The 25792-nt window shown below is 35.3% G+C and overlaps 4 protein-coding genes and 1 long non-coding RNA gene across 7 annotated transcripts; 3 read left to right on the top strand and 2 right to left on the bottom strand.

The window, feature by feature from the left end:
• The first annotated feature begins 387 nt into the window (after positions 1 to 387).
• Positions 388 to 5487, top strand: LOC105280069 (ras-related protein Rab-27A). Of its 2 annotated transcripts, XM_011340258.3 has the most exons (6): positions 388 to 714; positions 810 to 987; positions 1280 to 1350; positions 3059 to 3173; positions 3510 to 3622; positions 3741 to 5487. In XM_011340258.3, the coding sequence occupies exons 2-6, from the start codon at positions 844 to 846 to the stop codon at positions 3922 to 3924; spliced, it is 627 nt and encodes a 208-aa protein (XP_011338560.1). In that variant the 5' UTR covers positions 388 to 714; positions 810 to 843; the 3' UTR covers positions 3925 to 5487. The 2 variants fall into 2 exon arrangements, with proteins under 2 accessions (XP_011338560.1, XP_011338559.1); XM_011340257.3 differs by having other exon boundaries at positions 389 to 987.
• Positions 5488 to 5645: 158 nt separating this feature from the next.
• LOC105280065 (dynactin subunit 5) lies at positions 5646 to 7355 on the bottom strand. The gene is made up of 4 exons (XM_011340253.3): positions 7175 to 7355; positions 6806 to 6993; positions 6479 to 6590; positions 5646 to 6398 (listed from the first exon to the last, which is right to left on the bottom strand). The coding sequence occupies exons 1-4, from the start codon at positions 7220 to 7222 to the stop codon at positions 6201 to 6203; spliced, it is 546 nt and encodes a 181-aa protein (XP_011338555.1). The 5' UTR covers positions 7223 to 7355; the 3' UTR covers positions 5646 to 6200.
• A 104-nt stretch (positions 7356 to 7459) lies between these two features.
• LOC105280067 (glutamate receptor U1) lies at positions 7460 to 12241 on the top strand. 2 transcript variants are annotated; one of them, XM_020031924.2, is made up of 10 exons: positions 7460 to 8171; positions 8468 to 8631; positions 8933 to 9277; positions 9545 to 9660; positions 9802 to 9975; positions 10401 to 10648; positions 10863 to 11071; positions 11163 to 11437; positions 11785 to 11979; positions 12042 to 12241. In XM_020031924.2, the coding sequence occupies exons 1-10, from the start codon at positions 7952 to 7954 to the stop codon at positions 12121 to 12123; spliced, it is 2028 nt and encodes a 675-aa protein (XP_019887483.2). In that variant the 5' UTR covers positions 7460 to 7951; the 3' UTR covers positions 12124 to 12241. The 2 variants fall into 2 exon arrangements, with proteins under 2 accessions (XP_019887483.2, XP_026823749.1); XM_026967948.1 differs by having other exon boundaries at positions 9805 to 9975; positions 12042 to 12134.
• Positions 12001 to 13240, bottom strand: LOC113561475. Its single transcript, XR_003406217.1, has 2 exons — positions 13053 to 13240; positions 12001 to 12930 (listed from the first exon to the last, which is right to left on the bottom strand). It is a non-coding gene; the product is annotated as an uncharacterized LOC113561475 (long non-coding RNA).
• A 19-nt stretch (positions 13241 to 13259) lies between these two features.
• On the top strand, positions 13260 to 25541 carry LOC105280068 (protein PTHB1). The gene is made up of 12 exons (XM_026967946.1): positions 13260 to 13645; positions 14090 to 14178; positions 16609 to 16873; positions 17256 to 17503; positions 17733 to 17863; positions 19853 to 20030; positions 20190 to 20435; positions 20656 to 20898; positions 21947 to 22230; positions 22759 to 22929; positions 24512 to 24649; positions 25130 to 25541. Exons 1-12 carry the CDS (start codon positions 13371 to 13373, stop codon positions 25358 to 25360), a joined length of 2499 nt encoding a protein of 832 aa, XP_026823747.1. The 5' UTR covers positions 13260 to 13370; the 3' UTR covers positions 25361 to 25541.
• The last annotated feature ends 251 nt before the right edge of the window (positions 25542 to 25792 follow it).

Raw genomic sequence — 25792 nt, 5'->3', positions numbered from 1 at the left:
TGTTTATTATTATTGTCTAACTAGTTTTTAAATCTTTAGGCTGCATTCATATTTTGATATCTGACTTACATTTTGATAGCCAATAGGAGACTGTATTTTCTAGGAAGTGACTTTGTTATTTGCCAAATTCCCTAGTATACCAAGGCGTCCATTGGACATCAAACATCGTGTCAGACGATAGATAGATAATATAGATAGATAAGAACCTACATGACGGCATATTTATTATACACAAATATATTTATACGTTATAATCTTTTTTATTTATTTATTACATATACATTTATTTGGATATACAACATTTATAACTATAAGAAATATTCCTCGCGCATATGCGAGGACGGTGATTTAACATTCGCGCAAATTTGCTGTTCCCAAACTCATCAGAAAAAGTCACGTCAATCATTTAATGATCGTACTGTTCGCCGAGAGTGAGGTTCGTTTATCGTCTGCAATTTGACACGTTACGTCAGAATCTGACGGTCAGATTCGTCGTGGAGTCGCGAGTGTGATAATGTATGCTCGCACAATCTTTACATGATAATCACCCACTGTAGTTCAGCGGTGTTCCGCGTTACGTGGGCGCGGATCTTTCAAAAGTAGCACACGTAGGCAACAGGTGTCCATGTTAAATATCGCAAACACCTGGCAGTTGGTCGACGTTAACGTGATCGTTCGACAACGTGTCGAAAGGCGGAGCGCGTAATTAATTGCGTAATTAATTGCGACGTTATAATTATTATTGCCTTTTCCGGCAAATTATTCCTTTTGCTGACGTCGTACTGACACCTACGTAATTTCTTCACCAGAATACTGATATTTTTACCAAGAATCATCGTCAAAATGAATTACGATTACTTGATAAAATTTCTGGCACTCGGCAACTCCGGCGTTGGCAAGACGAGCTTTCTTTACCAGTATACCGATGGTACTTTCAACTCCCGATACGTATCCACCGTTGGAATCGATTTCAAGGAGAAACGAGTGGTAAAGCGACATAAGGAATATAGCTTGCATGATAGCATTGATGTGATATAAAAATAATAAAGTTAACATAGTTTTGAGTAAGCTTCTTGCATATTTAAAGATAGTACAGTAATAACAGTTTCGCATAATGAAGGCTTCTAGTAAGAGCGTTGCGTATTAACATATATAAGTATGACACATATGTTAGCCATGCTTGGGTATTTATGTACATGAGATATCAGCAATGATAAAGAAGATGGCTCAGGTATGTTCGGCATCGACATTCACTAGCAAAAATGACTTGTTATTACAGATATATCAAACAGAAAATGGTAGAAGCCAACGAGTACACCTGCAACTTTGGGACACGGCTGGTCAGGAACGGTAAGTATATTGAATGACCTTATGCGCATGCAGTAGTAAAGTATCTTGGTAATTATGGGTAAATATACATTTGTAATACTCTTTAGTAAATTATTGTTAAATTTTAATAATGTTGTAATATTCATATATCCATATACTATAGTATCCAATAATATATGCAATAGTAGATTCATATGTAAAAGAAATAACATATAACGAAGAAGAGAGAATTCTCTGTTAATTATATTACATTTACTATTTAAATATTATTGCAAAACTTGACAAATTATACTGTTATTATATGTATTATTATATTGGGTTGGCCAAAAAGTAATTGCGTTTTTTTCCAATAGATGGACATACATGTCTTGAAATGTAACTAACTTCATTCTAAACCGCAAATTCATTATGTAGGTTAACAACTCACAGTTCAAGCTTGTTTTACAAAAAGAAAGTACACGATTTCGTTAACAATTGTTTCTTTGCCGTCGATTTCAAAATGGAAAATCAAAAAGAACATTTTCGTCATATTTTGTTTTATTACTTCCGAAAAGGGAAAAACGCTGTGCAAGCTCATACAAAGTTATCTGATGTATATGGCGAAGATGCTTTAAAACTGCGGCAGTGTCAAAATTGCTTTACTAAATTTCGATCTGGAGATTTTAATGTGAAAGATGCACCACGCTCAGGAAGGCCAATCGAAATTGATGATGACAAACTAAAGGCACTGATCGATTCGAATCGGCGTTTAACGACACGAGAGATTGCTGAGAATCTTAACATATCGAAATCGAGTGTTGAAAACCATTTAAAACGACTTGGATACATCGATATTTGGGTAGCACATGAGCTCAAAGAAATTCATCTCACTAAGCGTATTGACATCTGCGATTCTCTTTTGAAACGTGAGGAAAATGATCGATTTTTGAAACGTATGATAACAGGCGACGAAAAATGGATCGTCTACAACAACGTCAAACGAAAAAGATCGTGATGAACCTGCTCAAAGCACTTGAAAAGCAGATATTCACCAAAGAAAGATTATGCTGTCAGTCTGGTGGGACTGTGTATTTTGAGCTGCTTGCAAGGAATCAAACCATTCATTCAGACGTAAAACGTCGAGAATTGGTGAATCGCAAAGGTGTTGTGTTTCACCATGATAACGCTAGACCACGTACAAGTTTGGTCACTCGTCACAAATTGTTGCAGCTTGGATGGGATGTGTTACCATGATGTTACCACATCCACCATATTCGCCAGACCTGGCACCATCAGATTACCATTTGTTTCGTTCTTTGCAAAACGCCTTGAATGGTAAAACCTTGACTGCTGATGAGAATATGAAATCGTTCTTGGAATTGTTTTTTGCTGAAAAAGATAAGAACTTTTTTGAGCGCGGAATCATGAAGTTGCCTGAAAAATGGCAAAAGATAATCAAACAAAATGGACAATATATTGTTTAATAAAGTTTTTGTTTCCCATGAAAAATTCGCCTTTTATTTATATAAAAAAAAAACGCAATTACTTTTTGGCCAACCCAATACATATTATTATAAAGAATATTTCAGAATATTATAATGCAAAAGAATATAAGTAGAAATAAATAAATATAATATGCAGATATTCTCTTGATATATGTATGTATATGATGCTGTGTCTCTTGCATGTAAGAATGATAAACTCTCAATCTAACATTTCATGCAAGTGGTTTAACGTTATCGATATCCAGGTTCAGAAGTCTAACTACAGCCTTTTACCGGGATTCCATGGGTTTCCTACTAATTTTTGACCTAACCAATGAGTCATCATTTCTTGAAGTTAGGAACTGGCTGGAGCAGCTTAGGGTATTCATCATTTATTAACATTATTGTAAATATCATACAAAATTGGAAAAATTCTTCCAATTGAACGATTCTTTGCGTTAACTTGTGAAAGTTTTGTATTTACTTGAATTCCTCTCAGTTGCATGATATTCAAGTATTTATTTTTACTAATATGATACCTAAATGTGATTATTCCAATTACACTATTGTTATATAATGCATGTTGTATAATGAGTTTGAATAGAGTAACATATCTAGATACTAATGGAATGGATTATATTGTAGACTACTAATTTACTATTTCTATAGTTTGATTGAATTAACATATCACATTTTTATATACATGCATACATGTAGACCCATGCATATTGCGATAATCCAGACGTAATTCTCTGTGGCAATAAATCCGATCTTGAAGACAAACGTGTCATTAGTGAAGAGAAAGCTCGAGATCTTGCCGAAAGACACGGGTAAGTTAAAAATTAAAAATACTGATATAACATAACAGTTGAGAAAAAGAAATTAATGTATTTTTTAATGTATTCATTCTTTTAATATATCTGTTTAAATAAATACTCTCTTTTCTAGCTTGGTTTATCTGGAAACGAGTGCCGCGACTGGGCAAAATGTTGAACGAGCTGTAGAAATATTATTAGATCGCGTAATGCGCAAGATGGAGGCTGCGGTGGACAAGTCGGTGTTACCACATCAAAAAGTTTTAAGATGCCATGAGCGTGATACTCCGCCGCCCAGCAATTCCTGCTATTGCTGACAGTGCCGATACATGTAGTTATTTCACTACTTTACATCTATACTAAAATCACAGGAAACAACATATTATGAAACTGACATTTTTTAGTGAAATTGTCAATTTCGATTAATTCCTTGATTTTAGCGTGTTCGTTGCGGAAATTCTATTTATTTATGCAAGATTGTTCCATAAATTGTTTTTGCATTTGCAATTCACATTTGTAGCAGGAATCTCAACTGATATAGTTTAAGAATCGTAAAAAAAACAAATGGACAAATTGGCGAAATTGAAAATGGATGAAACTTGAATGAAAACTTGTGTACAAGATGACATGAAAAAATCGTTTTATAATATTTAAATATTTCGGTATTATACATGAATCTCATTATGGTGGCATTTAGAAAGAAAGTATAGTTAGATGGTATCAAGGTTGTGATCAATTAAATTAAATTTGAAGAGAGTTTGTTTATTACAAGAAGTAGCTTTATGTAGTTTTATGTATATATATAATCAGAAATTTTAAGTTTCCCGGTAATGGGAATGTTTATTAAAATCTTCTATTCTTCTTGCTTAGCTTCGTACTGTACACGTGTTTTAATAGCAGCGACGCAACGAGCATGCTAAGAAGATTGTCGATGCATATATTTCAAAACAAATGGCTGTCCCGTTTTGCGGGAGAACATATAAGATTTCTTGTTATTCTGCACATATTAAATGTCTTCCATCATCGCTTACGATCGAATGAAAACATTTTTTGAATTCAGCGAATCTGCCAATGAACTCTCGATTAATATAATGTTTGTACAATAATGTTGAATCTTCTACGGACAGTTATCCATTGTCTCTGAAAACTTTGAACGAGTTTACCTTTTCCCAAGACATTCCATTTATACTGTTGTCGTCTTCCAATGTTGCTTGTTCTTGAGAGATTGACGACGTTCACCGAATTTAAACGTTACTCGACTAAAAGTGTCTTTTATCCTGCGATAACGCTGACCTTTTCTATTACTATTATCATACGCACAAAGTGTTCAATAAGTCAATCTTTATTACTTATCAAAGTGTGATATGCGATAATCAAAGCAGCAGAACTTCTGGAATAAGATGAATCACTTTCGACTGTATGTGATGTATTTTTGATGATGTTATTATATTATAACCAATCAGAGTTAATATATTTACTCGTAAGTAAATAATATATTCAGCGCAACCAAAATATATTATATATATTGCATAACGCGTATATACAACTAATCAACTAATCTCTTGTGATATTTATATCATGTATTAAATGAAAACTATTATTGTATTGTGATGAAACATTAATGCCTTAACTGTGAAAATAAATACCACCAATGTTTAAAACAAATTAGTACATAAGTGCTAATGAATATCTGATATTTGTAATGAATGTAATATTTCTTCTTTACCTTGCAAAGTCTACCACCATATCGTCTAGATATTGCAACTATTAGTAATATTATCATATAAGTAAAAGTGTATAAGAGTTTTGACAATCAATCAAAAATTAAAGGCGAATTTTAATAAATTAAGCCTTGAGGTAATAAATAAATGACAAAACTGTGATTTATAATTTGTAAAAATCAATATTCTGTCAAGAAACTGGTACTTCGTTAAAAATTTTATATTAAGTCGATATTTACTTTTTAATGTAAAGACATTGTTATGCAAAAAGTTAAAAAATCGTAGTAAAAAAATAATTAATACTAAAAAAACATGCATTTCTTCTCAAGAGAATGATTTTATTATCTTCTTTTCTTTATGTACAATGCAATATACAATTTACAACTTATTTATTAAATATACTAGAAGCATATAAAATGTAAATTTTATTAATTTATCTTAATATACTTGACCTAAGAATAAATGCGTATAAAATACAGTAAATAAATATTAATAGTTACAGTAGCTCACAGCTGAGAGTGAGCGTACAATTATTTCATACAGTGATTACGTACATTACGTATAAAGAAACATACAGATAAAAATATAAACACGATTTATTTTAAATTATTTGGAAAATACATGTATTGTAAATTAAATATATTTTATTCAAAGTAAAGAATAACAAAGTATAGACAATATAATTTTACAAAATGATACTATAATATTGATATCAAATCTGTACTTTTCACTGCATTTTTTTACAATTTATCTCTTCTCTCTTTTTTTTATCTTTTCCCTGCTTGAATATATCCACTTTAATTTGAATGCACAGTGCATATAAAGTGCACAGCTAAGACATAATGTTCGATTGTCAACTACTGTATGCGTCATTAAACACGTGCGGGTAAAAAATGCTCATAGTAATTCTTTGTGAAATCTATCATGAGATCCAGCGTGCACTCGGGCAATTCCTCAACGCATGTCGCCGGACTACCGGCGAAGCGAGTGAAGGAGGGTACAATAGTTTCCGGTGGCACGACCGCGCCGTCTTCGATATAGCAGCAGTCTTTCAGAACTGATCGTCTGCCCTACAGCGATACAAGTACAATGCATTGAAGAACTTGCGACGAAGAACGTTTGGTGATCGAATAAAGATCATTATACATACAATTATGGCGTTCTTTCCTATATAAACATAAGAACCAACCAATGCTGCATTCACGATTGCTCGCTCTCCCACAAACACGTGATTTCCCATTGTTAGGGGAAAAAATGCAACCCTAATCAAGTAATTCATCAATTTGTAATGCAGCACTATCGATGTGCACTTATATTATATATAGTTTCACATATAAGAGTGCTTAAATAATTGTTCAAATTTCAAAGTTTTTTGTTTGCTGTACGTTACAAATAGTTTCAATGTGTTGGCTAGCAAGATTCTTAATAGGCAAACTATCAGCCAATGCGATGCATATTAATGAAAAATTTGGCTTACCCTCTACTGAACTTCTTGAAAGGTGGTCGGATAACAGCATTCTTGCTAATGATACAATAACGACCAGTCCTGACATTGGCCAAGTCACCTCTAATGATAGCATCCGACTGTACTATCACTTTCCCGTGCAATACGATATTCTGTGAGCCGCACAGAACAGTTAGCCTGCTTACCTTGTTTCCTGAAGCCTGAAACGTCAAAGAAAAGAGGTTATGTGTCGAGTTATCAATCATAAATGATTAAACTAAATAGTTAGACTTATTAAATCACTTAGTTTTAACAATAATTAAAAGACATTCTTTATTAGCCATAGTATGTATTTTTATTTAACAAATATTCTTTAGATATTATCACTTTACTATGTATTACCGTTTCAACGTATTCGGCTTTGTTATAATAAATGTCTTGGGGTTCCATTACGAAATATTTTTGTACAATGCAATTGTTTAATACTTATATTATTATAAACTAGTATTTTAAATCGAGTATCACTTGTAAACAGCAACGACAAGTAAATACGACGGCTGTCAGCTGATGAATAGGCTGTCGCCATCTGCTGGCGAAACTGGATATCTTATTAATATATTTGATTAATATTGATTTTATATGATTAGCATGTCATTCAACTGCATTCATCATTCAAATGGACCGATGATAAATTTTTATATTAGGTTAAAAACATATTCGAACAAAGTATCAATTTAACTTATACATACATATATATGTATAATATATGCATATATTATATTCAACGGTGCAGCTACTATATATATTCAATAATATCGTAGTATTATTCAACAATAATTTTCTTCGTTTCACGGAGATTGCATAATCTCCGTGTAAACTTTGCTTCCATTTTTTATTTATAGAATTATACGAGAATCTAAATGTAAACTGAATGTTTTGTACATGAAATGTGAGGATTATTCAAGAAAAAAAGCGTGAGAAAGATGAAGTCTGACTGAAAGTCTCCTATAACCGCACATTATAGCATCAAGAGTGCTGAATATTTTACATGTAGCAATAATGCTCATTGCACTGATTGCTCCATCGCATCGCGTTCTTATTTCCGTGCGAATTTGCAAACTTTATTTGCAAATTACAAGCGAAATTATACCCGGAAAGATTACAGTGTGCAGATAATCAATGCTGCCGACAGTCTCAATGACTCTCCATCAGTCGATTGTGAATACAAGAGCTGACAGAATGCTCCTCGCAATTTTGTGCATCCTTGCATTATTGCTCAGCGATAACACAATCGTATGTTCCCACCGAATCGATGATATAATCCTAAAGTTTATCGTCAATGCAACGCCCGTTTTATTTCCGCCGTCGAGGATATCTGTGCATTTATGTATCGATTATGGTAAGATTCCCGAATTATATCTCGAACATGAATGAAATTCTTTAAAAAATGCAGATAATTTAAAAAAAAAAGTATACGAGAGCACGTACGAGAAACAATTGTATCTATATCAAACAAAAAATTTTTATATTTTATATCACAGATTTGCATCTTAGTACAATATTATGGAATATATAATTGTATTGTTAAGATAGATTAAGATTATGATAATTTGATTTTACGTCGATTTGAGTAGAACAGCCATTAAAAGTACTAGAATAATTTTGATTGATATTTTACTCTTTTTCTTTCTTCAGAAGACACGATTAGATTGTCGAAGCAAATGTCGAATCATCATTTGACACATGGCATTAATAACTTTATCAAAGATTTTGACGGCAGGATTTACAATAACTTGGAACATCAAAATTTATACATGTTGGATTTGAACTGCGATTACGCCATTGAAGTTTTACGACAGGTATCGAATGTTTTTTGTATGTCGCAAATACGCCACTCAGTGTACATGAATGTATCATCATCGATTCTCGAGTTAAAAGAATTGAAAAAATAAAAATAACGATTCTACTTCGCCACTCACTATTTATCGATGCTAAAATATTTGCTCAGGATTAATAATGTATATTCCGTTACTCAATTATTTGAATTATGGACTGATCAGCGAAAAGATTATTAATATTTTAATGACTAATAATAGAGTAAAAACCATGGAGAATTTTCTTTTAAACTAATTAATCACTATTGTTAACATTACTCGGTAGGCACATTCGAAAAGAATGTTTGTTGCTCCGACGAAGTGGTTGCTCGTTCAAGATCGTAGAATGATAATCGATAATACCAATGTGACTTCTACGTACAATGATTCAATATTGGAGGTTTTCGAGGACATAGCGGTCTATCCTGACAGTGATGTCATCCTTGCCCGAAGGTACGACAATGATTTTCTCGAGCTAATATCCATATATCGACCAAGTCCACAGAAAGGAGTAATATGGGAAGAGCGTGGCAATTGGACAATCCAAAGTGGCTTACGAATGAGAACTTTCGACGTAGCTTCAGCAAGAAGAAGAAATCTTCAACAAACGGCTCTTAAATCTTGTATTGTGGTGAATATCTGCAAATTCCAACGCACTAATACATCAATCAGACGTTCAAAGTGATATTTATAAACTAATATATATAATATGTATAGCACTCAATTTATATATTTCAGCACTAAAATTTTATGTTATATACACATACATATCAAACGTTCACGTTCATTAATTTTGGTACATTTTTGTAGCACAATGCAACGTATTATAACGTAAACTTTTTATAATAATACATAATATATAAATACATATTTTTCACAAAATTGTTTATAATTGCAGGTGACAGATCCTGATACAGTTAATCACCTGACTGACTTTGAAAAAATTACTATAGATACAATAACGAAGGTCAGTTATCCCTGGATACTTCATTTAGCGAACCGGATGAATGCAACGTAAGTTTTGTCCCTCGATAGCAAAGTACTTATATATATATATATTAGAGTTAAAAATTAAGCCATAAAATTGTGAGCATAACGTATATAATTGTAAGCGATTATGATTGAGTTATCGAGTTATATTTGAATTTTGCTTAGCAGTATAAGTTTTCAAGTTTCAAACACCTGGGGATATACCCCAAACAATGGGTCCTGGAGCGGAATGACCGGAATGTTACATCGGCGTGAAATCGATATCGGTGGTACAACTATGTTAATAACGGCAGACCGTATGTCAGTAGTAAAATTCATCCAATTGTACACACACACTAGGTAAAGTTGCAAATATAATTTGCAACGACAGCCTAAAATCTTTAATTATTTTTTAATTATGTTATATTGTATGCTGAATCGATTGTTATTAATCAAACTAAAACAATATCCTGGGCAAAGTGTAATTTTATGCAAAATACCAAAAAATATAAAGCTTTTGTTAACGTGTTTTTGTATTTGATAGTAATTGCAAAACTATTTCTTTATTGTTACATGTCTTCTACATGGTACATGTCTTCTATAATAAATACATTTTTCGCACAAGAAATAAAGATATAAAAATTTGTATTCATGTTTAAAAAGATAGTAAATCGCAAAGATATGATGCTAAATATGAATTATTATTATTAATAATATTGCAATATTACTTAAATGTATTATTATTTTATCATATTTATAATTTAATATAACATATATTTACATAGCGCATGTTTTATATTTCGACGGCCGTTAGTATCAAATGTAAAAAATATCTTTACGTTGCCTTTTAAACGAAACGTCTGGATTGCGATTGCTGTATTTCTTGCTCTCGTACTTTGCTTACTATACATATCTATGAAATGGGAATATCACACTGTAAAAAAATCAGCTACCTATCGGAACCAATTAAATACTGGTGAACATGCCATTGGCGAAAATCTTCTCGTCCTTTTAGGGGCGTTTACACAACAAGGTATATACAAAACATTTTAATAACAATTTAATCACTGATCCTTTTTCGCTATTAATATATAACATAAACTCTTTTTTTTTAAGACAGCATTCCATTATTCTACTTTGGAATCTGACTCAAAGAAGCAATAAATAATCTAATTTAAATTAAATTTTGTAACTTTTAAACTTGTAACCCCGTTTATGATTTTTAGAGTAAACTCATTTGTTCACAGGGTACTCGTATGAACCATACATAATCTCAACTCGAATCATCACTTTCATGCTACTAATAGCTTCTCTCAGTCTTTACACATCTTACACGGCGAATATTGTGGCTCTTCTGCAATCTACCACGGATTCAATCAAGACTCTTTCCGATCTCTTGCACAGTTCGCTAACTTTAGGTGTATTGGACATCGTATACTTTCGATATTATTTCACGGTAGATCAAAAATGATGTGGAAGCTAATTTTCTAAAATGGAAAACGAGAACTTATTGAAAGAAATTATTTTTTTTTCCTGTTGGAACGTAGTCCTTTGAAGATCCTATTAGGAAGGCAATTACAGAACAGAAAATCGAGCCGAAGGGACGCAAATCTGGTTGGATGAGTCTAGAAGAAGGAGTAAATCGCATAAGAAACGAGCCTTTTGCATTGCACGGTGGACGGGGCCAAATATATTACGTTATGCAACGCACGTATCAAGAAGAGGAAAAATGCGGTTTGAGTGAGATTGATTATTTAGGCATGACATATCCGCTTCTTGCAATTCAAAAACAATCGCCCTATTCTGAAATAATAAAAAATGGGTAAATTTAACATGCAAATATTATATAATTGCAAGATTATTAACACCAACTTCTTAAATATTATATTACTGTTAATATTACTGTTATTGAAAAGCTGAATGCATATTTTATAAAATTATTTATAACATATTTGAAAAATATTTTTCTCTATCCTTCTAAAAAATAAATATCTACAGAAAAAATTTGCATTGCGAATCTTAGTGATATTCTTTTATAGTATAACAAATTTTCAATCTTTTTTTCAAGTGTTGTTAATGTCTTATAAATCAGTTTGAAAATTTGTACTACACAAATTGCAAGTGCCAGGATAACTCATGGTATAAGTTCTTTAAAAGGAATATTTTCAGAGCCTTGAAACTGCGAGAATATGGACTCAAGTATCGAGAAGAATACAGATTATATCCGCGAAAGCCGGTATGCTCGAACCAGGCGGGCTATATCAAAATCGGTTTTACGGAATGCTACTTCGCGATGGTCATAATGGGTTACGGAATGCTGCTCAGTGTTATTCTGCTTATATTGGAATTCTTGTGGTACAAGAGGTAAAATTTAAGAGATTTTTGTTACTGTTTGCGCTATGGCTACCTTATATTTGCTTTTACAGACAGAATAAGGATGTGATGGAAAAAACAGCTTCAGCTATGACAGATAAAGTGGATCCTGGAACCATAAAATATATTGGATAAATTGCTGTCAGAATATGTATCCGTTCAACAAAGTAGAAACATGAAATTACAGTAAACCAATTATGTTACCTTCTATTATTTTGCAGCTTTAGCAAAGGAAGGAACAATCAACAAAAAATTAATTTAGTTACATTATAATATAATATATAAATAACATATATAACTAACTAAATAATACAACTAACAGTGGAAAGTACACTTGCAATCCTGCTTGCTTAAAAGAAAATAATAAACTTTTGTCTAGCGATAAAATGTTAATACAATATAATGTATTGTATTTGTAAACACGTTGATTTTAATAAAGATCATTGTAGATATTATTTTAAATAATTTTTTTTAAATCACACGTTTTGTGTGATCTACGCACAAATAATTTTTATTATTACTTTGTTTAAATATTATATCTAAACTGCAAGAGATCTATCATCCCGACCGCTGTCATTCGTACATCGAATGTAATATACTGCCATCTTCTGATAAAATCACGCATCGCTTTATGCGACACAATTGAATGTAAAATGAAAATTACATAACACATAAGAAACGATTTACATATTCTTTATAACATTTATAATAAATAAATACAATAAACATATATAATGAAAAATACAACAATAACATTTGTATCTTGTATTCCATAAAGTTCCCTCTACTTAAAAATTTATTGTATATACTTACTTTTATTAGGCTATTACGAACTTTATAATGTCAAATTTTATTTCATGCACAATAAATAGATTATAAATGATAATCATGATAATAGATCATAATAAATTAGCTCAGCACGTATCACTTGCCTTTAAAAAACTATTAAAAATTCTGCATTAAAAATTTTCCTTTATTTCCATTATCAAAATTATTGCAAGAGACATAAATATTTTCGTAAATTAAATGATTCATATTTAAAAAAAGAATATGATTTTCTTTACATTTTAAGATTCCAGTGAAGCCGTGCCGTGCCTATACATGTAATCCATCACCAATTGCGACGCGTAGAAAGCACTTCTTCGAAAAACACACATCTTCGATATCTATCGAAGATAATGCGATAATGCAGGATATCGGTGCGATTTAGTTATGCATCTTTGAATAGCTTTAGCTTTGAGAAATCTGTATTACTAACTTTTATTCTACAGCCATGTGTTGTGGCCGCGCGGCGTCATAGCAACCCCTCGCAAGAGACTCCCGGCAGTTGTAATTTACCCTCGATCACGATGCCACGTTGAAATCTTGATCTTGAATCGGATATGTCGCTGTTCAAGACAAAGGAATGGTGGAGAACACAGTGCGGAGTAAACGAATCCTTCGACAGACATAGTTTGTTGGTTGCACCCTTGTTTGGCGCTGAACGGAAAGACGTGATTGTTGTCGGTAGCCATAGCGGGTGTCTCAGGATATACAACCCGTCATCGCAATGGATAGATGAAAGCAAGTCGCCGAGCGGCTACAAGTCTTCAGACCTGATAATTGAGACGCAAATCGGTGACTGCATCATTGACATGAAGGCAGGAAAATTTGTCTCGTAAGTAAGAATTTCTCAAGCTTGTGAAGAAAGAATTATTGATCACGAGAAATTCTATGCGCTGCTTTATTTAACCTTAAGAGCTAAAATTAATTTAAAATACAGGATTAGTTCGAATTCGAAAAAGCTATGAAATACATTTTATTTATTCATTAAATTAATTAATTTAATCTCGTATTTCTAATATTAAGTTTTATAAAGTGTTAATATTCAAATATCTGTAAGTCTTTTTGGGTTCTTTTTTCTATGTTTATTGTCTTTTATATAATTTTACTTAATTTTTTTATGTCGTTTTATATAATTTTATATTATTTTATCTGTTGGCCGATTGCATTGTACTCGTATCTAGGTGCTCCATTTTGCAATTAATCATGTCCATTCGTTTAAATATCATATCTTTACCAACTGACAATATTGACAAATCAATATCGATATTTGTTTCAGAGGCTCGCAGGATATCCGCCTCGCAATACTAACATCAACGAAGCTCATCATTTACAGTATCGTGTTGAACCAGGGTTCAGTCGAACATGGTTTGTATCCAACATAACGTCACATTAGGCTACAATAAACAATAAATTAAAATGTATGTCTCTGGACATATTCTTAAACACATTTTTTATAATTTACCGCACGGGGTTTCTATCGTCTGTTATTGTATAATTAAATTCGTAAATCTCTCTCTTCCTTTCTTTTTAGAAACTTCTTAACGTGTTCTCTTTTTGTTTTCGTTGATTCTTTCGAAGAAGGCTTCAGGACCTGAGGCAATAATCCCGTAAACCTACCTTCTGAGAGCTTGTCCTGGTCGTATAGATAAAATTACCGTGAGCGTTGCGTTACTAACGAGCCGCGCGCTGCGCATCACGCGCTAAATTATTCCCATGCGTAGAAATACCTGGCGGAGCAGGAGATAAAGACACGCATGAGGTGCGACGATATCTCACGGTGCATCGAAATCTATTACAGACAGAATGATTTTTATTATATTGGCAGCTCATACGCGAGTCGTGAAATTTATGGCGTCTCACATATAGCATATCTTTTGCAAGAATATGTAACATATTGTGGTACCACATATAACGATGAACAATTCTCATATTTACTTCCATGTACCGCACTTGGCGCAAATGTAATTATCCAATTCACTCCTCCTTAAGTTTGCGCCCTAACATTGTGACAACCATTTACACGTGGAAGAAACAAACCTCGTGATTAAATTGTTGATGTTAATTAAATTGAAACAAAATATATAATTCGCTATAATTCATGCTTAAAGATACAGTCTTTGATAATAGCTAATATATGAAAAATACCGATCAAAATAACTGGTTCGATCGCTCCAGTGTTAAAGGCTGCTTTTGCGCTACGGTTTGAGATCAAGAAAACGCCTCGAGCTAGTATCTCGTTAAATCCAGCCGATATTTGTCGCAGCAACAACAACTGTCGAGCGTTTCGCAATAATTCGCGTACGCCGTTACGTTGTCGAGCGCGTACATCTTTTGAACGCGCGAAGCGCATAATTTCTCTTGGGGCGGGAAGCGAGAGAACGATTATCTGTCTTGGTGAAAAACCGTCCGTGCCGATTTCTGTTCCGATTGCACGCTCGCGGGAAGAGAGCAAATTGCACGCGAATTATGTTCATGTGCATAAATTGCAACCATTTGATTGATTTTTTGTTGTAAAATTGTTAACAGCAGTTGTGCACCCGTACTCGCCGACGTTACATAAGCGTCAATGATTTTTATAATATTTCTTCAATTTCTTTATCCTCTTTCTTGAATTCTGGAAACATCCAATTCCACGCGCAAATATTGCGGCTATAACGGACGGGAATGCAAAGTGAAATAAATTTTTAACTCAAGTTAAAACATTATTGATCGATTATAGAGTCTTTATTCTGATATGATTTTTAAAATCCAATAGATAATTATCTTCCCCCTTTTTTGTCATTTGTTTAATATCATCGATATGTTTTTTTTCTTCATTCTATTCTATCCGAATAAAGAAACACGTGTTTGACTGTACTTTGCTCTCGCTTTTTTTTTTAGTCGTTCGTTATAATACTGCGCTGTGGTATATGTAGCCCGCAAAACACTGATCGCTCTCGTCCGGACGCTTGAACGCGGCCACGATGAATTGCGGTTTGACCTATATACAGACAGGAATCGCGATTGTTCGCCGAGACTCAGTTTGTCTAGCGCCGCACGAGCTCGCACATCAGGCTCGCATATTTATTTCTTCGATTAACTGCATCATACATGTCTATGAGTATATATAACCGACCTGATTTAGTCTTCGAGTATAAAAAAATCTCTTCTTCGATAAATGTGGAGCAACTCTTGCCTGCCTCGATAAGGGGGGTTGCCCCGACTTTGAATATTTCCTCCCTTTAAGCATATTAACAAATTATATAATACATTAAGGAATTACGCAATTTTTATTTGCATTTACATTTAGTCGGTCTACAATAGTTAAACCTTTAATTTCCAAATTAATTAAGCTACAAAAAATATATTGTTACATATTCTATGACAAAGAATTTTCAAATACTATTTGATGTTTTGCAAAAAGAAATAGAAATAAATAAGTAGATAAATACTACGTAATACGTGAATCGCATAACGATTGGTTGACAAGTTTTGACGGAAGTAACACAAGGAGCGTTATCGCATCGTTTCGCGTTCGAATGACCGACGCAAAATTCCGTTTCGATAAATGTGGTGCAAGGGACACCCACCTATCACCCTACCTACTAGACCGCAATCTGAATCTCAAACTCTGAGAAAAACTCATATTTCATTTATTTTATTCACCTAATTATATAGCAATTACAACAGCAAAATAAATATGACAGTATAAAAGGAATTTTTGTAAATCAACTTCGGTTAGAATTTAAAGTTTTAAGTTTATTAGCTGAGAAATAGTTGATTTACTTCAATTATTAATGATGGATATTTTTGTAGGAGATCGTTGTGACTTGGAAGTCGCTTACGAGCATGTGCTGCCGCGATTTCCGGTATCCCTTACGATGGGTTCGTTTGGCGGTGTGCGGAACCGGGACTTCCTCTGCATTCAATGCCTGGACGGCACGCTCCTTTTCTATGAGCAGGAGACACCCACTTTCAATCTGGTTCTCGGGAATCGGTTGCTGCCGGAGCCGATCGTCTATATTTCGCGGAATGACGTCTTTGTGACACCGAGTTCCTCGTGGATCCTCGAATGCTACAGGCAGGTTGTTCTACCGTTCCGAGTAGACTGTCAATGAACACCTGCCGGTGTTCAGATAACACAGCCGCAAGATATCAGATTACAGCCTCGTCTTTCGGGATTATATACCGAGAGGACGAATGAGAAAAGAGATATACGGTTCACCGTCTCATAGCAGTGATGAGGAGAGTGGTTCATTATCAAAAAAGATTAACTCAATGTTTCAAGTTAAAATTAATTTCTTGTAGAAAGAATGGTGCACGATATGTCTCTGGCAAAGCTTACAAATATGTTTCTCTTTTTTCTCAAAATTTTAAATATAATTTGCTTGTTTTGCAAAGCTTTAAAAAATTGGCGTTAATGGGAAATAAGATTCTACGAAAGTATATGTGTCGGTCCGTAGATATAAAAGTATGGCGGAGTTTGGCAACAAAGATCGTGCGGATGGACCAAAACACCTGGAGCCAGACTGGAGTTACAACATCGGGGAAGCCGTTCTCGATATCGACGCCGTTACCTTGAGCAGTTTCGAGGTCGGGATCCTCGTGCTCGGCGAGAAAAGTCTCTACTGTCTGAAGGACAATTGTGTTTCCCTGAAATACGCGAAGAGGCTCGAATATAAGGCCCTTTGCTTTCACGCCTTTGTGATAGGTATATTCTATAAATTAGATTAGAAATTAAACTAGAGAGAGACATTATTTAAAATAAGGGAGAAAGGAAAGAGAAAAGAAAAGCGTAAGCTAAATTGTCTTGTTAGCAGAAAAAGAGAAGTAAAACGAACAAATCGGAGAGAATCATAGATCGCATAGCCCGCGCATGACGCGACACACGCCTTTACTTTTAACGGATAGGAAATAAGTGTGCTAATTGATGCTTATAGAACCGGATGGCAAACTGATGGTGCTCGTAATCGCCGACACGAACACCCTGATGATTTACGAGGGTACGACTCTTAAGTGGTCAGCTCAGTTGCCACTTACTCCAGTCGCCGTAACTCGAGCGCATTTTCAGGTAATCGATTGCATAATCCTGCAACTCGTATTCTCACTCCGAATAACATTCAACGATGTTATTTCGTAGAAAGCGTTATAGTTCACGACGTCAAGGAAAAGATTTAGGAACCTGACGTTTAAATTGTAAAAAGCGACAAATTGTGATTTTTCTATTTGTTTCTATATTAAAAACTTTTTGAATTAATATTCTTAAATGGATAATTTATGTTTGTTTGTACATATACAAAGTCGATTATTAACATAGCAGGATATATTGAATATTTCAAATTCTCTTTTCGGTACATACGTGGTCTTTATACACAAAACTTCTTATCAGTTTGTTACAAATTGTATGATTTTATATTACAATTTACCTAACGTGGCAGTCAGAGAGATAAGATAAAACTACATTACTTGTATTATCAATCTTCTTGCGCGATTAAGAAAATTAATATACTTCTCTAGAAAAAACAATTTCAGCTACTTTGAGCTCGTAATGAGGTTGATATTGATAAGCATCCAAATTTTCATCGCGAGCATTATTATGTTTTATGATTTCGTCTCTGACAAGGGCATTGCAATCGTGAAGCAACAGTCGATGGTAGAATGATGATGGTAGAAAGTTGTCCCTGCCGATAGAGCTATTAATCTTCGCCGACAAGAAAAGACAGAGAGAAAAAAATTATCGGTCGAGACGAAAGAACTATCTTATCCGAGTAACCATGCTGGGGAGAATAAGAAAAGGAAATATAGGAGGACGACTCCTTTTAGGAGAGAAGAGTGAAGAAAAAGAGAGAAGAAAATAGAAGAAAGGAGACTCGTAAAAGCGCGTATTGGAGCACGTATCTACGTTCACCACGATAGCCCACAATCAGAACCGATGGCATTTGACAAAGAAATGAGCGAGACCTCTGCCATATCGGTGTTCCTCTTCCGTGTCGGCATTATCGACGACACCAGCCATTGTTTCTCCGACCACGTTCGGTCAGGCTCGGATCTACCGTGTCCTTGCTAGTAGAAGCTAAAAGACTTAATGTAGCTTCCAGCAGAACCTCTAAATAGTCCACGTGGAACAAAGTGTCTGTTTTAAAACTTTTCCAACGATTTTACGAAACAGATAATTCAGATGTGATACGTTTCGTTACCTGAAGCATTCCATTCCATTCGTTCATTTAGAAATATCGGAAAAATTAGGAAACAGGGAAGAGGAAAAGTCAAGATAAAGGCAAAGAACTTCATGATAACGATCAAAAGAAGAATTCAAGGCTATAAGTATCGACATCGGCAATGAAAGACCGAGAAGGAAAAAAATCAGCATGAGTGCAGGGAAGGACGAGGAGTTGGCAATTATCATCCTGGTTTTATCTTATCGTTCTGCCGCAGCTAGTGCGCGGCTAGCAAGGTTGCCATTGTTGTCTTTCCGGAGGACACAGAGCGCGCGCAAACTCTGCTAGCTAATTAACTTAATACCAAGAACTCCACTTGATTAATCAGCGAGCTATCGTCACGGCAGCTAAAATTGTCCTGCGTATATTCCCGACGAGAAAACACACAGAAAACGCTTAAATCAACTAAATGTCAATGTGAAAACATTTTAAAAACAGTTTCTTCTGATTAAGGGATGCTGAAGAAAATCTACTATAGATAAATATACGAATTCTAGAGATTCTACACGCAAAAACAGTCCAGCACACACTTTCCTAATTAAAATGGGAAATACAAATGTAATAAAATGAATTTATAATTAGTGTCATGAAATGGCACTTAACTCTCCTTTTCTTCTTCTTCTTGATTCTAAAAGTTATACCATTTTTGCGCGTAAGCCTTTAACTTAGCTCTCATCTTTCTTTTGCGCACCTGCAGGATAATGACTATAATATACAGACTGCTCCAGGTTTTTCGCGGTTCTTTTTATCTGCAGTTTCTTTAAGCAATTTGTGGCTGGGTCTTCGTTTTTGCGGAGACGTCATTGTGATTAAAAATTTAATGTGTACATATTTTTTGAAAGCACTTAGACGGAGTGATTGTCGTTTTGTCCGAAGAAGGCCAATTGGAGGTCTGCTACTTGGGTTCGGAGCCATCGTTATTTATCGCGCCTCCCCTTCATCGACGCGGTTATGATTACGTGGCCGCCGAAGATGAGCTCATGGAGCTCCGCAAATTAGCAAAGAAACACAAAGCTTCCGGTATGAATAAACATCTACCAACATATGCTTGTAATAATCATTAATGACACAGGCAACGATGCATAATTAAATTAATTAAATTTCTCTGAAGATCGGATTATTATATTGATATATTATATTAAATGTTAATTAATTACATGTTACAATTAATGTTACAAGGTAATCAACTAAGTAACGTCACCCTGGATGCTGAATTGATAATATCCGTGACTGTATCTCCCGATCTGGAACCTTATCCACGTGCAAACCAAAGCGACTCTAAAGACGACTCGGAGAGCCGTAATTTAATGTGCAGAATTACTATAGAATTATCTTCGTATACAACGCTTCGTGATGTTCAAGTATGTGTGAACGTCACGAAACCATTCGTCGCGGAGAAAGATTATCATATTATTTCCAATCTATGTAAGTAAACTTATACGTTTATTTATGATGCTGGCTAAGAATATCGTTACAGAGCAAAGCCAAAATATAAAATGTAAAATAGAAAAGAAACAAACATATATCTTGTAAAAAAAATATACTTTAAAGTCTCTATTGAAACGATAGAGTTGCTACCAATATTCAATAATCAGTGACTGATTCGTCAGAATTCACATGGTCAATTAACCAAGCATATGCAAAGGTGACCGGCAGATTTTACGCACGATGATCTACACGACGATGGACCTGCCAGCGATGTCGCCGGACGTGAGAATCACGGCAAGCTATGAAGCGACGGATCGTGGGAGTCTGCGCGTACTTCAGAAGACTGCCCAATTGCCTCTGAAGATGATGCTTAGGGCTTGCCCACCCGAGAACACATCTACCTTCACGGCGACCATCAAGTGCAGCGAGTCCCTTGTCGCTTTGAACCAGCTATTTCCCGGTAAATACGTCCGTACTGTCATCATGATGAGTGTTATTGATTTACATGATTTGAGTCGATTAATGTTAACTAAAATCAATAGCTCTGATATAAACGAAAAAATGTATTTATTTGCATATTTTTTTATTTCCATTACTGTACGATAATGTGCCAAGAGATCTCGCGAAAATTTGGAAGACTGTTTATGGAAAATATAGAAACCATTTACAAGTCTCACACTATTTTCATACGTAACAAAGAATCGTAATTGAAAGTTCAATAATAAATCATTTAAATCCTATGAAAAATCCTATGAATTTCATCACGTGCAAACATGTGAAAACAAGAGAAATATAAATCGTTTATTAAAACATGATTCACACACTCACTCTGTGTGACTTTGCGATCCTGCCCTGTGGTCCCATCGTCGTAAAAGATTCCCTAAAAACTCACGGATCTTCTTTTACTCCCGCTGCCTCGTATTTCGCCCCGCTATTCCCCGTCAGAAATTATGGGTCAGGAAATTGTGGATAGAGAATTAGGATGTCTCGTTTGTGAACGGCAGTATTAAGGAATCCAGCCACTCTCGTTCGAGGCCCACCTAATACGATAATCAGGCACTGAGGGTCCTGGGAATCTCACCCGGACCTCTCCAATCACGGCGTATTTTCTTCCTTTTATCGGTCTTTTGACTTTAAGCCTCGCACATCTGGTAAATTCATAATTTAAAACTAGTAAAACTCTTGTAAATTCTTTCTTTCTTTTCTATAATCCCGCATTCAGAGTCAATCAACGTCTGTTTTGTACATCAAATGTTCCCGGACTCAATCATTAGTTTTAATCATGGACTTTCTAGAATTAATCCCAACAAAATATTGACAAGCGTGAACAGTTGTTATACATTTTTAATATTCACTGCTTTTTTTCTTGTAAAAAATGCCAAATATTATATCGGAAAAAGATAAAAATATCGTAAATTTAACTAAACAGATCTCTAGTTGAAATACTCTCCAGAGAAATTTAGTTTAGAAAAAAACTCTCAATTTATATAATTATTGTCTTTTAATAGAACTTACAGGAGATGTACAGAGGCAAAACTGGAATGCTCTCGGCTTACAGCACATACAAACTGGCAGCGTGGTGACAATTGTTTCCGGTGCTACCAGTAATCGGTATCGAGTGCAATCGAACGACAGACTCTCGATGGCCTTGGTAGTCCAGCAACTAGTGAATAGGCTCAAAGACAAGGCCACTGGAAACTTTACGACAACCATCGCGCAAAACCATCTACAGATGGTTCAATCTCAGATGGAGGCGCACTTTCATAGTCGCCAGAAGGCCGACAAAATCGCAGTAATTTATATAAATAATATTTTAACGCAAATCATTCCGTGATATAGATAGAACAATTAGTCGACTATACATCTTTACACGCATATTTTAGATAAACTTCCAATACCAGATTTTCTCTAATTTAATTTCCCATAAATTTTATGATGTTAAACATTTATCCGTTTCTTATATTTTTATTAATTTTTCAATTGCAATGTCTCATCTTCCATCTTCCTAGATCTATAGAATACGATCGAAACGTTACTTTCCGTACATACAGCGATGCAAAGTTTTATGTTAAAACGCATATGAATTCTCAGAATACGTGCATGTCTTTCTTACTCTTATTTATCTCCTTCTTGAAAATTTATAATTTTGTGACGCATAAGATCAACTTATCATGCAACCAATGACGATGATGACGATGATGACGACGACGTCAGTGGTATCCGATTCATTAACATCGCCGTCGCGGTTAATTAATTACCCCCCTCCATCCTCCGCCCCGTTTCTCATCTTCTCAGCGTGGTTTTTTGTTCGCAAATGCAGAGCGAGATCGGGCTGCTGTCGTCCCAGTTGAGAAATATCGAGAGGAGGATGCTGCGCGCCGCGAGGGAGAGGAACACCCGATCTTTGGCCGCAACTGGACTACCGTTCCTTTTGGAATTGAGCTATCGCGCGATCTTCGCGCTCCTGGACGATCTAGCGAACGCACGAGCGGTAATTGTCCGATATCCTATCATCCGCACGCGCGCTCTAGGATCAATCTTGGTTCTGGAACATTGTCCGACCGAAACGCATCTGATATGTGCAATTCTGACTTTGTTTTACCGTGAAACTTGCAATGATCCAGAACACGACAATTTGATTTATATAAAGAAGCGTTCTCTCATTATTATGCGTACCAGTTAGTCAGTTTGCATTCCGCTGATTAAGACGATCAAAAGAGTACTCTCTGAACATTCTATTCTCTTCTGGCACTTTCTTTAATATCAGAGCGGGTAGAAATGCTATCATCAGCGAAATGCATAAAATCTGATCCTGATAGTGCTTGATTTCTACCTAGAAGTTACGATATACGGGAACTCTTATTTCTGCGGTTTGCAGCCAATTAACTGAGAAATTCTCGTTTATATCCTGCGTTATAGATATATTCTTGTTTTGGTACTTTCATCAAGAAATTGACGATCACCATATTGAACATTCTGCGTGATACCGCGACTCCAAGCGTGGTCTAAGAATTTTCCCGCTTCGGTAATGCTCGCGGGTCGCATACGGTAATTGGCCGCTACAGTTACCCTCGCTTATGTTCGCCGATGCTGGCAGCGATGGCGAACGGCGACCATAATCTCGGCCGAATGAAACACGCGAGAGCCACTCGCGCGATCGTGGCTGATACGGTACGTCACGCTTTATCGCACGCCAATCTAGAAGCGGAGATGGCAATCGCGCCAACGATTTCGCGAAACCGTATCAACACGCCCGGCCTGTTGCATGTGATCGTTACTCGAACCCTCTCGTCGCGCTCGAGTGGCTTATTATTTGCGAGATTTATGGCACTCCAAGGAAGGGAATTCGATGTGAGCACCGCGATATGCGAGCACCGCGTTTAGCTGGATAATGAAGGGAAAGACAACGCAAGAGAGAAGGATCGTTTCTCTGTCATTAGGTAGCTGATCCACAACGAAAAGAAAATGAGAAAAATGCAAAAAAAAGGAAAATGGAGATGAGAATTAAAAGTAATCAGCGGGGAGAGATTCACTTGAACTGGATTCGTAGTTTGCGATCTGCAGAATCGGAGGGATTAATTTTATAATTATTGTACAATCTTGTTCTATCTATACATCTCAATTTTTTCTCTGACGAGCAATCGGTGATTAAGTCCTGAGTAATTGGCGGGAGTGGAATCGGAGAATGAATCAAAATTAATAGCTGACGCGCTGGAGAAAGTAGGGAGTGCGCGAGAATAAAACGCTGCTTTCATGTCTCCATCGAGAGAGCACGCTGAAGCGAATGGATGTAAATGTCGATGTGTGAATTTTTAATTTCATTCTAGGATCGAGATCTTTTGTCGATGATTTTATTCCGAAGGTTTCAGCATCAAAGTATTTCTGTATACTTCTGACGTAATCTTTTCTCGCTGCTGCAAGTGATTAAGAAACGAGTAGCATGGAAAGATTAACGCAAAAGGATTATGAAAAAACGTTGGGATCTCAAAATTGGACAGATCGACGACGCGCAGTCCGCCGCGCCGGAGCGGCGTGATGTAACGCGGTGTGAGTGATAATTGGGTTTGTTGCAGGAACGGGAACGCACCGGCCACGGTCTGCGGTGTGGCGTGAGGTTACTGCTCCTGCTGTTGCGGCTCAATGTAAACGACGATAAGTACGCGATGCTCGAAGCCGCAATCGGATTCGAGCCGCAACTGCGCGACGAGTTCGTAAGTACTATTGCGTCGTACAATAGCCGATGTTCCTAAGTTACACGAATCAATATTTGTCTCGGATAAATGTCTTATTAAAAATAAGATCTCGACTTAGCAAACTTTTGTAATTTTTATATTTTATATACTTTTATGGAATTATTAATATTGAATATCTAATGATTTTTATTTAAACTTTTTAGATTAATTTATTAATTAGAATTAATTTCTGTTTTATTTAGAAATTTAATCTCTTCAATTTTTCACGATAGTGAAAAATTAGATAGTGTGTCACTCTCAATATAAATTTGCTTTTACACACATTTAAAAATACAGACATAATGGTAATTAGTTTATAGAAAATGATTTTGTAATCGGAAAAATTAGATTGACAATATATGTTGTCGTAACGAGTTATCGTATTCGTGAGTTTACAACATACTTGATGTGTCCTTGCTATTCAATTTTCGATAAACATTTTATCGATCGGTTCCTCAGGATTGGGAAGAGATCGCTGATGTCGGCCTGTGCACTTTCTTGCGATCCACGTCGAAAAAATCCATCGGCCACTTGGACACGAAACCGGTGACACTGAGCAAGATGACGTCCAAAGAATTCGCAAAGCTAAAGAAGCGTCTGGTTCATGCTGTCGAACGCCTTGACAGTTATCGGGAGACTGATATGGCTGAAAACGAACAATTGGAAGCTGACAGTCGCGCTCCTGCTTAAGGATTGCAACGTCAGCGAATGTTCCCATTTTTTACAAATCACTGTATTTTTCCTCAGCTCGCTACAGTGGACGTTCGATAAGTGGACAAAAGAAAAAAAACATGAATTATTAAATATTATTGTCATCTTATAATTCAGGTTTTTATTTCGATAGTAATAAATAAAACTTTATTCATGATTACATTACAATTTCAAATTTAGGAAAAAAAAGAGATCACGTTCCTCCAATTCCGTTGCATAAGCGTGATGAGGAAATATTTCCATTTCATAAAAAGGGAGAAAATGGAAAAAGTGCAATTTAAATGCAAAAAGGCGTAATTTAAATTGTGTCAGATGGATTCCCGGAATTCGCCGGGACGTGATTGATCGTTTCATCATCCTTAATGAAATCTCCGGAAGTTATCTGCGCATATCAGGCGTATCTCAGCTCTT

Source organism: Ooceraea biroi, chromosome 2 (assembly GCF_003672135.1).
Source record: "Ooceraea biroi isolate clonal line C1 chromosome 2, Obir_v5.4, whole genome shotgun sequence".
In the NCBI taxonomy this organism is placed as follows: Eukaryota; Metazoa; Arthropoda; class Insecta; order Hymenoptera; family Formicidae; genus Ooceraea; species Ooceraea biroi.
Note: the sequence above shows the minus strand (reverse complement) of the source record. Positions and strands in the feature narration are given on the sequence as shown.

Coding starts and splice junctions, on each gene's coding strand:
- LOC105280067 (XM_020031924.2), top strand. CDS start 7,952: ATGCTGCCGACAGTCTCAATGACTCTCCATCAGTCGATTGTGAATACA. Junction 8,172..8,467: donor GCATTTATGTATCGATTATG/GTAAGATTCCCG, acceptor TTCTTTCTTCAG/AAGACACGATTAGATTGTCG. Junction 9,976..10,400: donor CAATTGTACACACACACTAG/GTAAAGTTGCAA, acceptor ATATTTACATAG/CGCATGTTTTATATTTCGAC.
- LOC105280069 (XM_011340258.3), top strand. CDS start 844: ATGAATTACGATTACTTGATAAAATTTCTGGCACTCGGCAACTCCGGC. Junction 3,174..3,509: donor ACTGGCTGGAGCAGCTTAGG/GTATTCATCATT, acceptor GCATACATGTAG/ACCCATGCATATTGCGATAA. Junction 3,623..3,740: donor GATCTTGCCGAAAGACACGG/GTAAGTTAAAAA, acceptor TCTCTTTTCTAG/CTTGGTTTATCTGGAAACGA.
- LOC105280068 (XM_026967946.1), top strand. CDS start 13,371: ATGTCGCTGTTCAAGACAAAGGAATGGTGGAGAACACAGTGCGGAGTA. Junction 20,031..20,189: donor AAAGAAACACAAAGCTTCCG/GTATGAATAAAC, acceptor TAATGTTACAAG/GTAATCAACTAAGTAACGTC. Junction 22,231..22,758: donor AGAAGGCCGACAAAATCGCA/GTAATTTATATA, acceptor TCGCAAATGCAG/AGCGAGATCGGGCTGCTGTC.
- LOC105280065 (XM_011340253.3), bottom strand. CDS start 7,222: ATGGAACCCCAAGACATTTATTATAACAAAGCCGAATACGTTGAAACG. Junction 6,994..7,174: donor AAGCCGAATACGTTGAAACG/GTAATACATAGT, acceptor TTGACGTTTCAG/GCTTCAGGAAACAAGGTAAG. Junction 6,399..6,478: donor TAGGAAAGAACGCCATAATT/GTATGTATAATG, acceptor GTATCGCTGTAG/GGCAGACGATCAGTTCTGAA.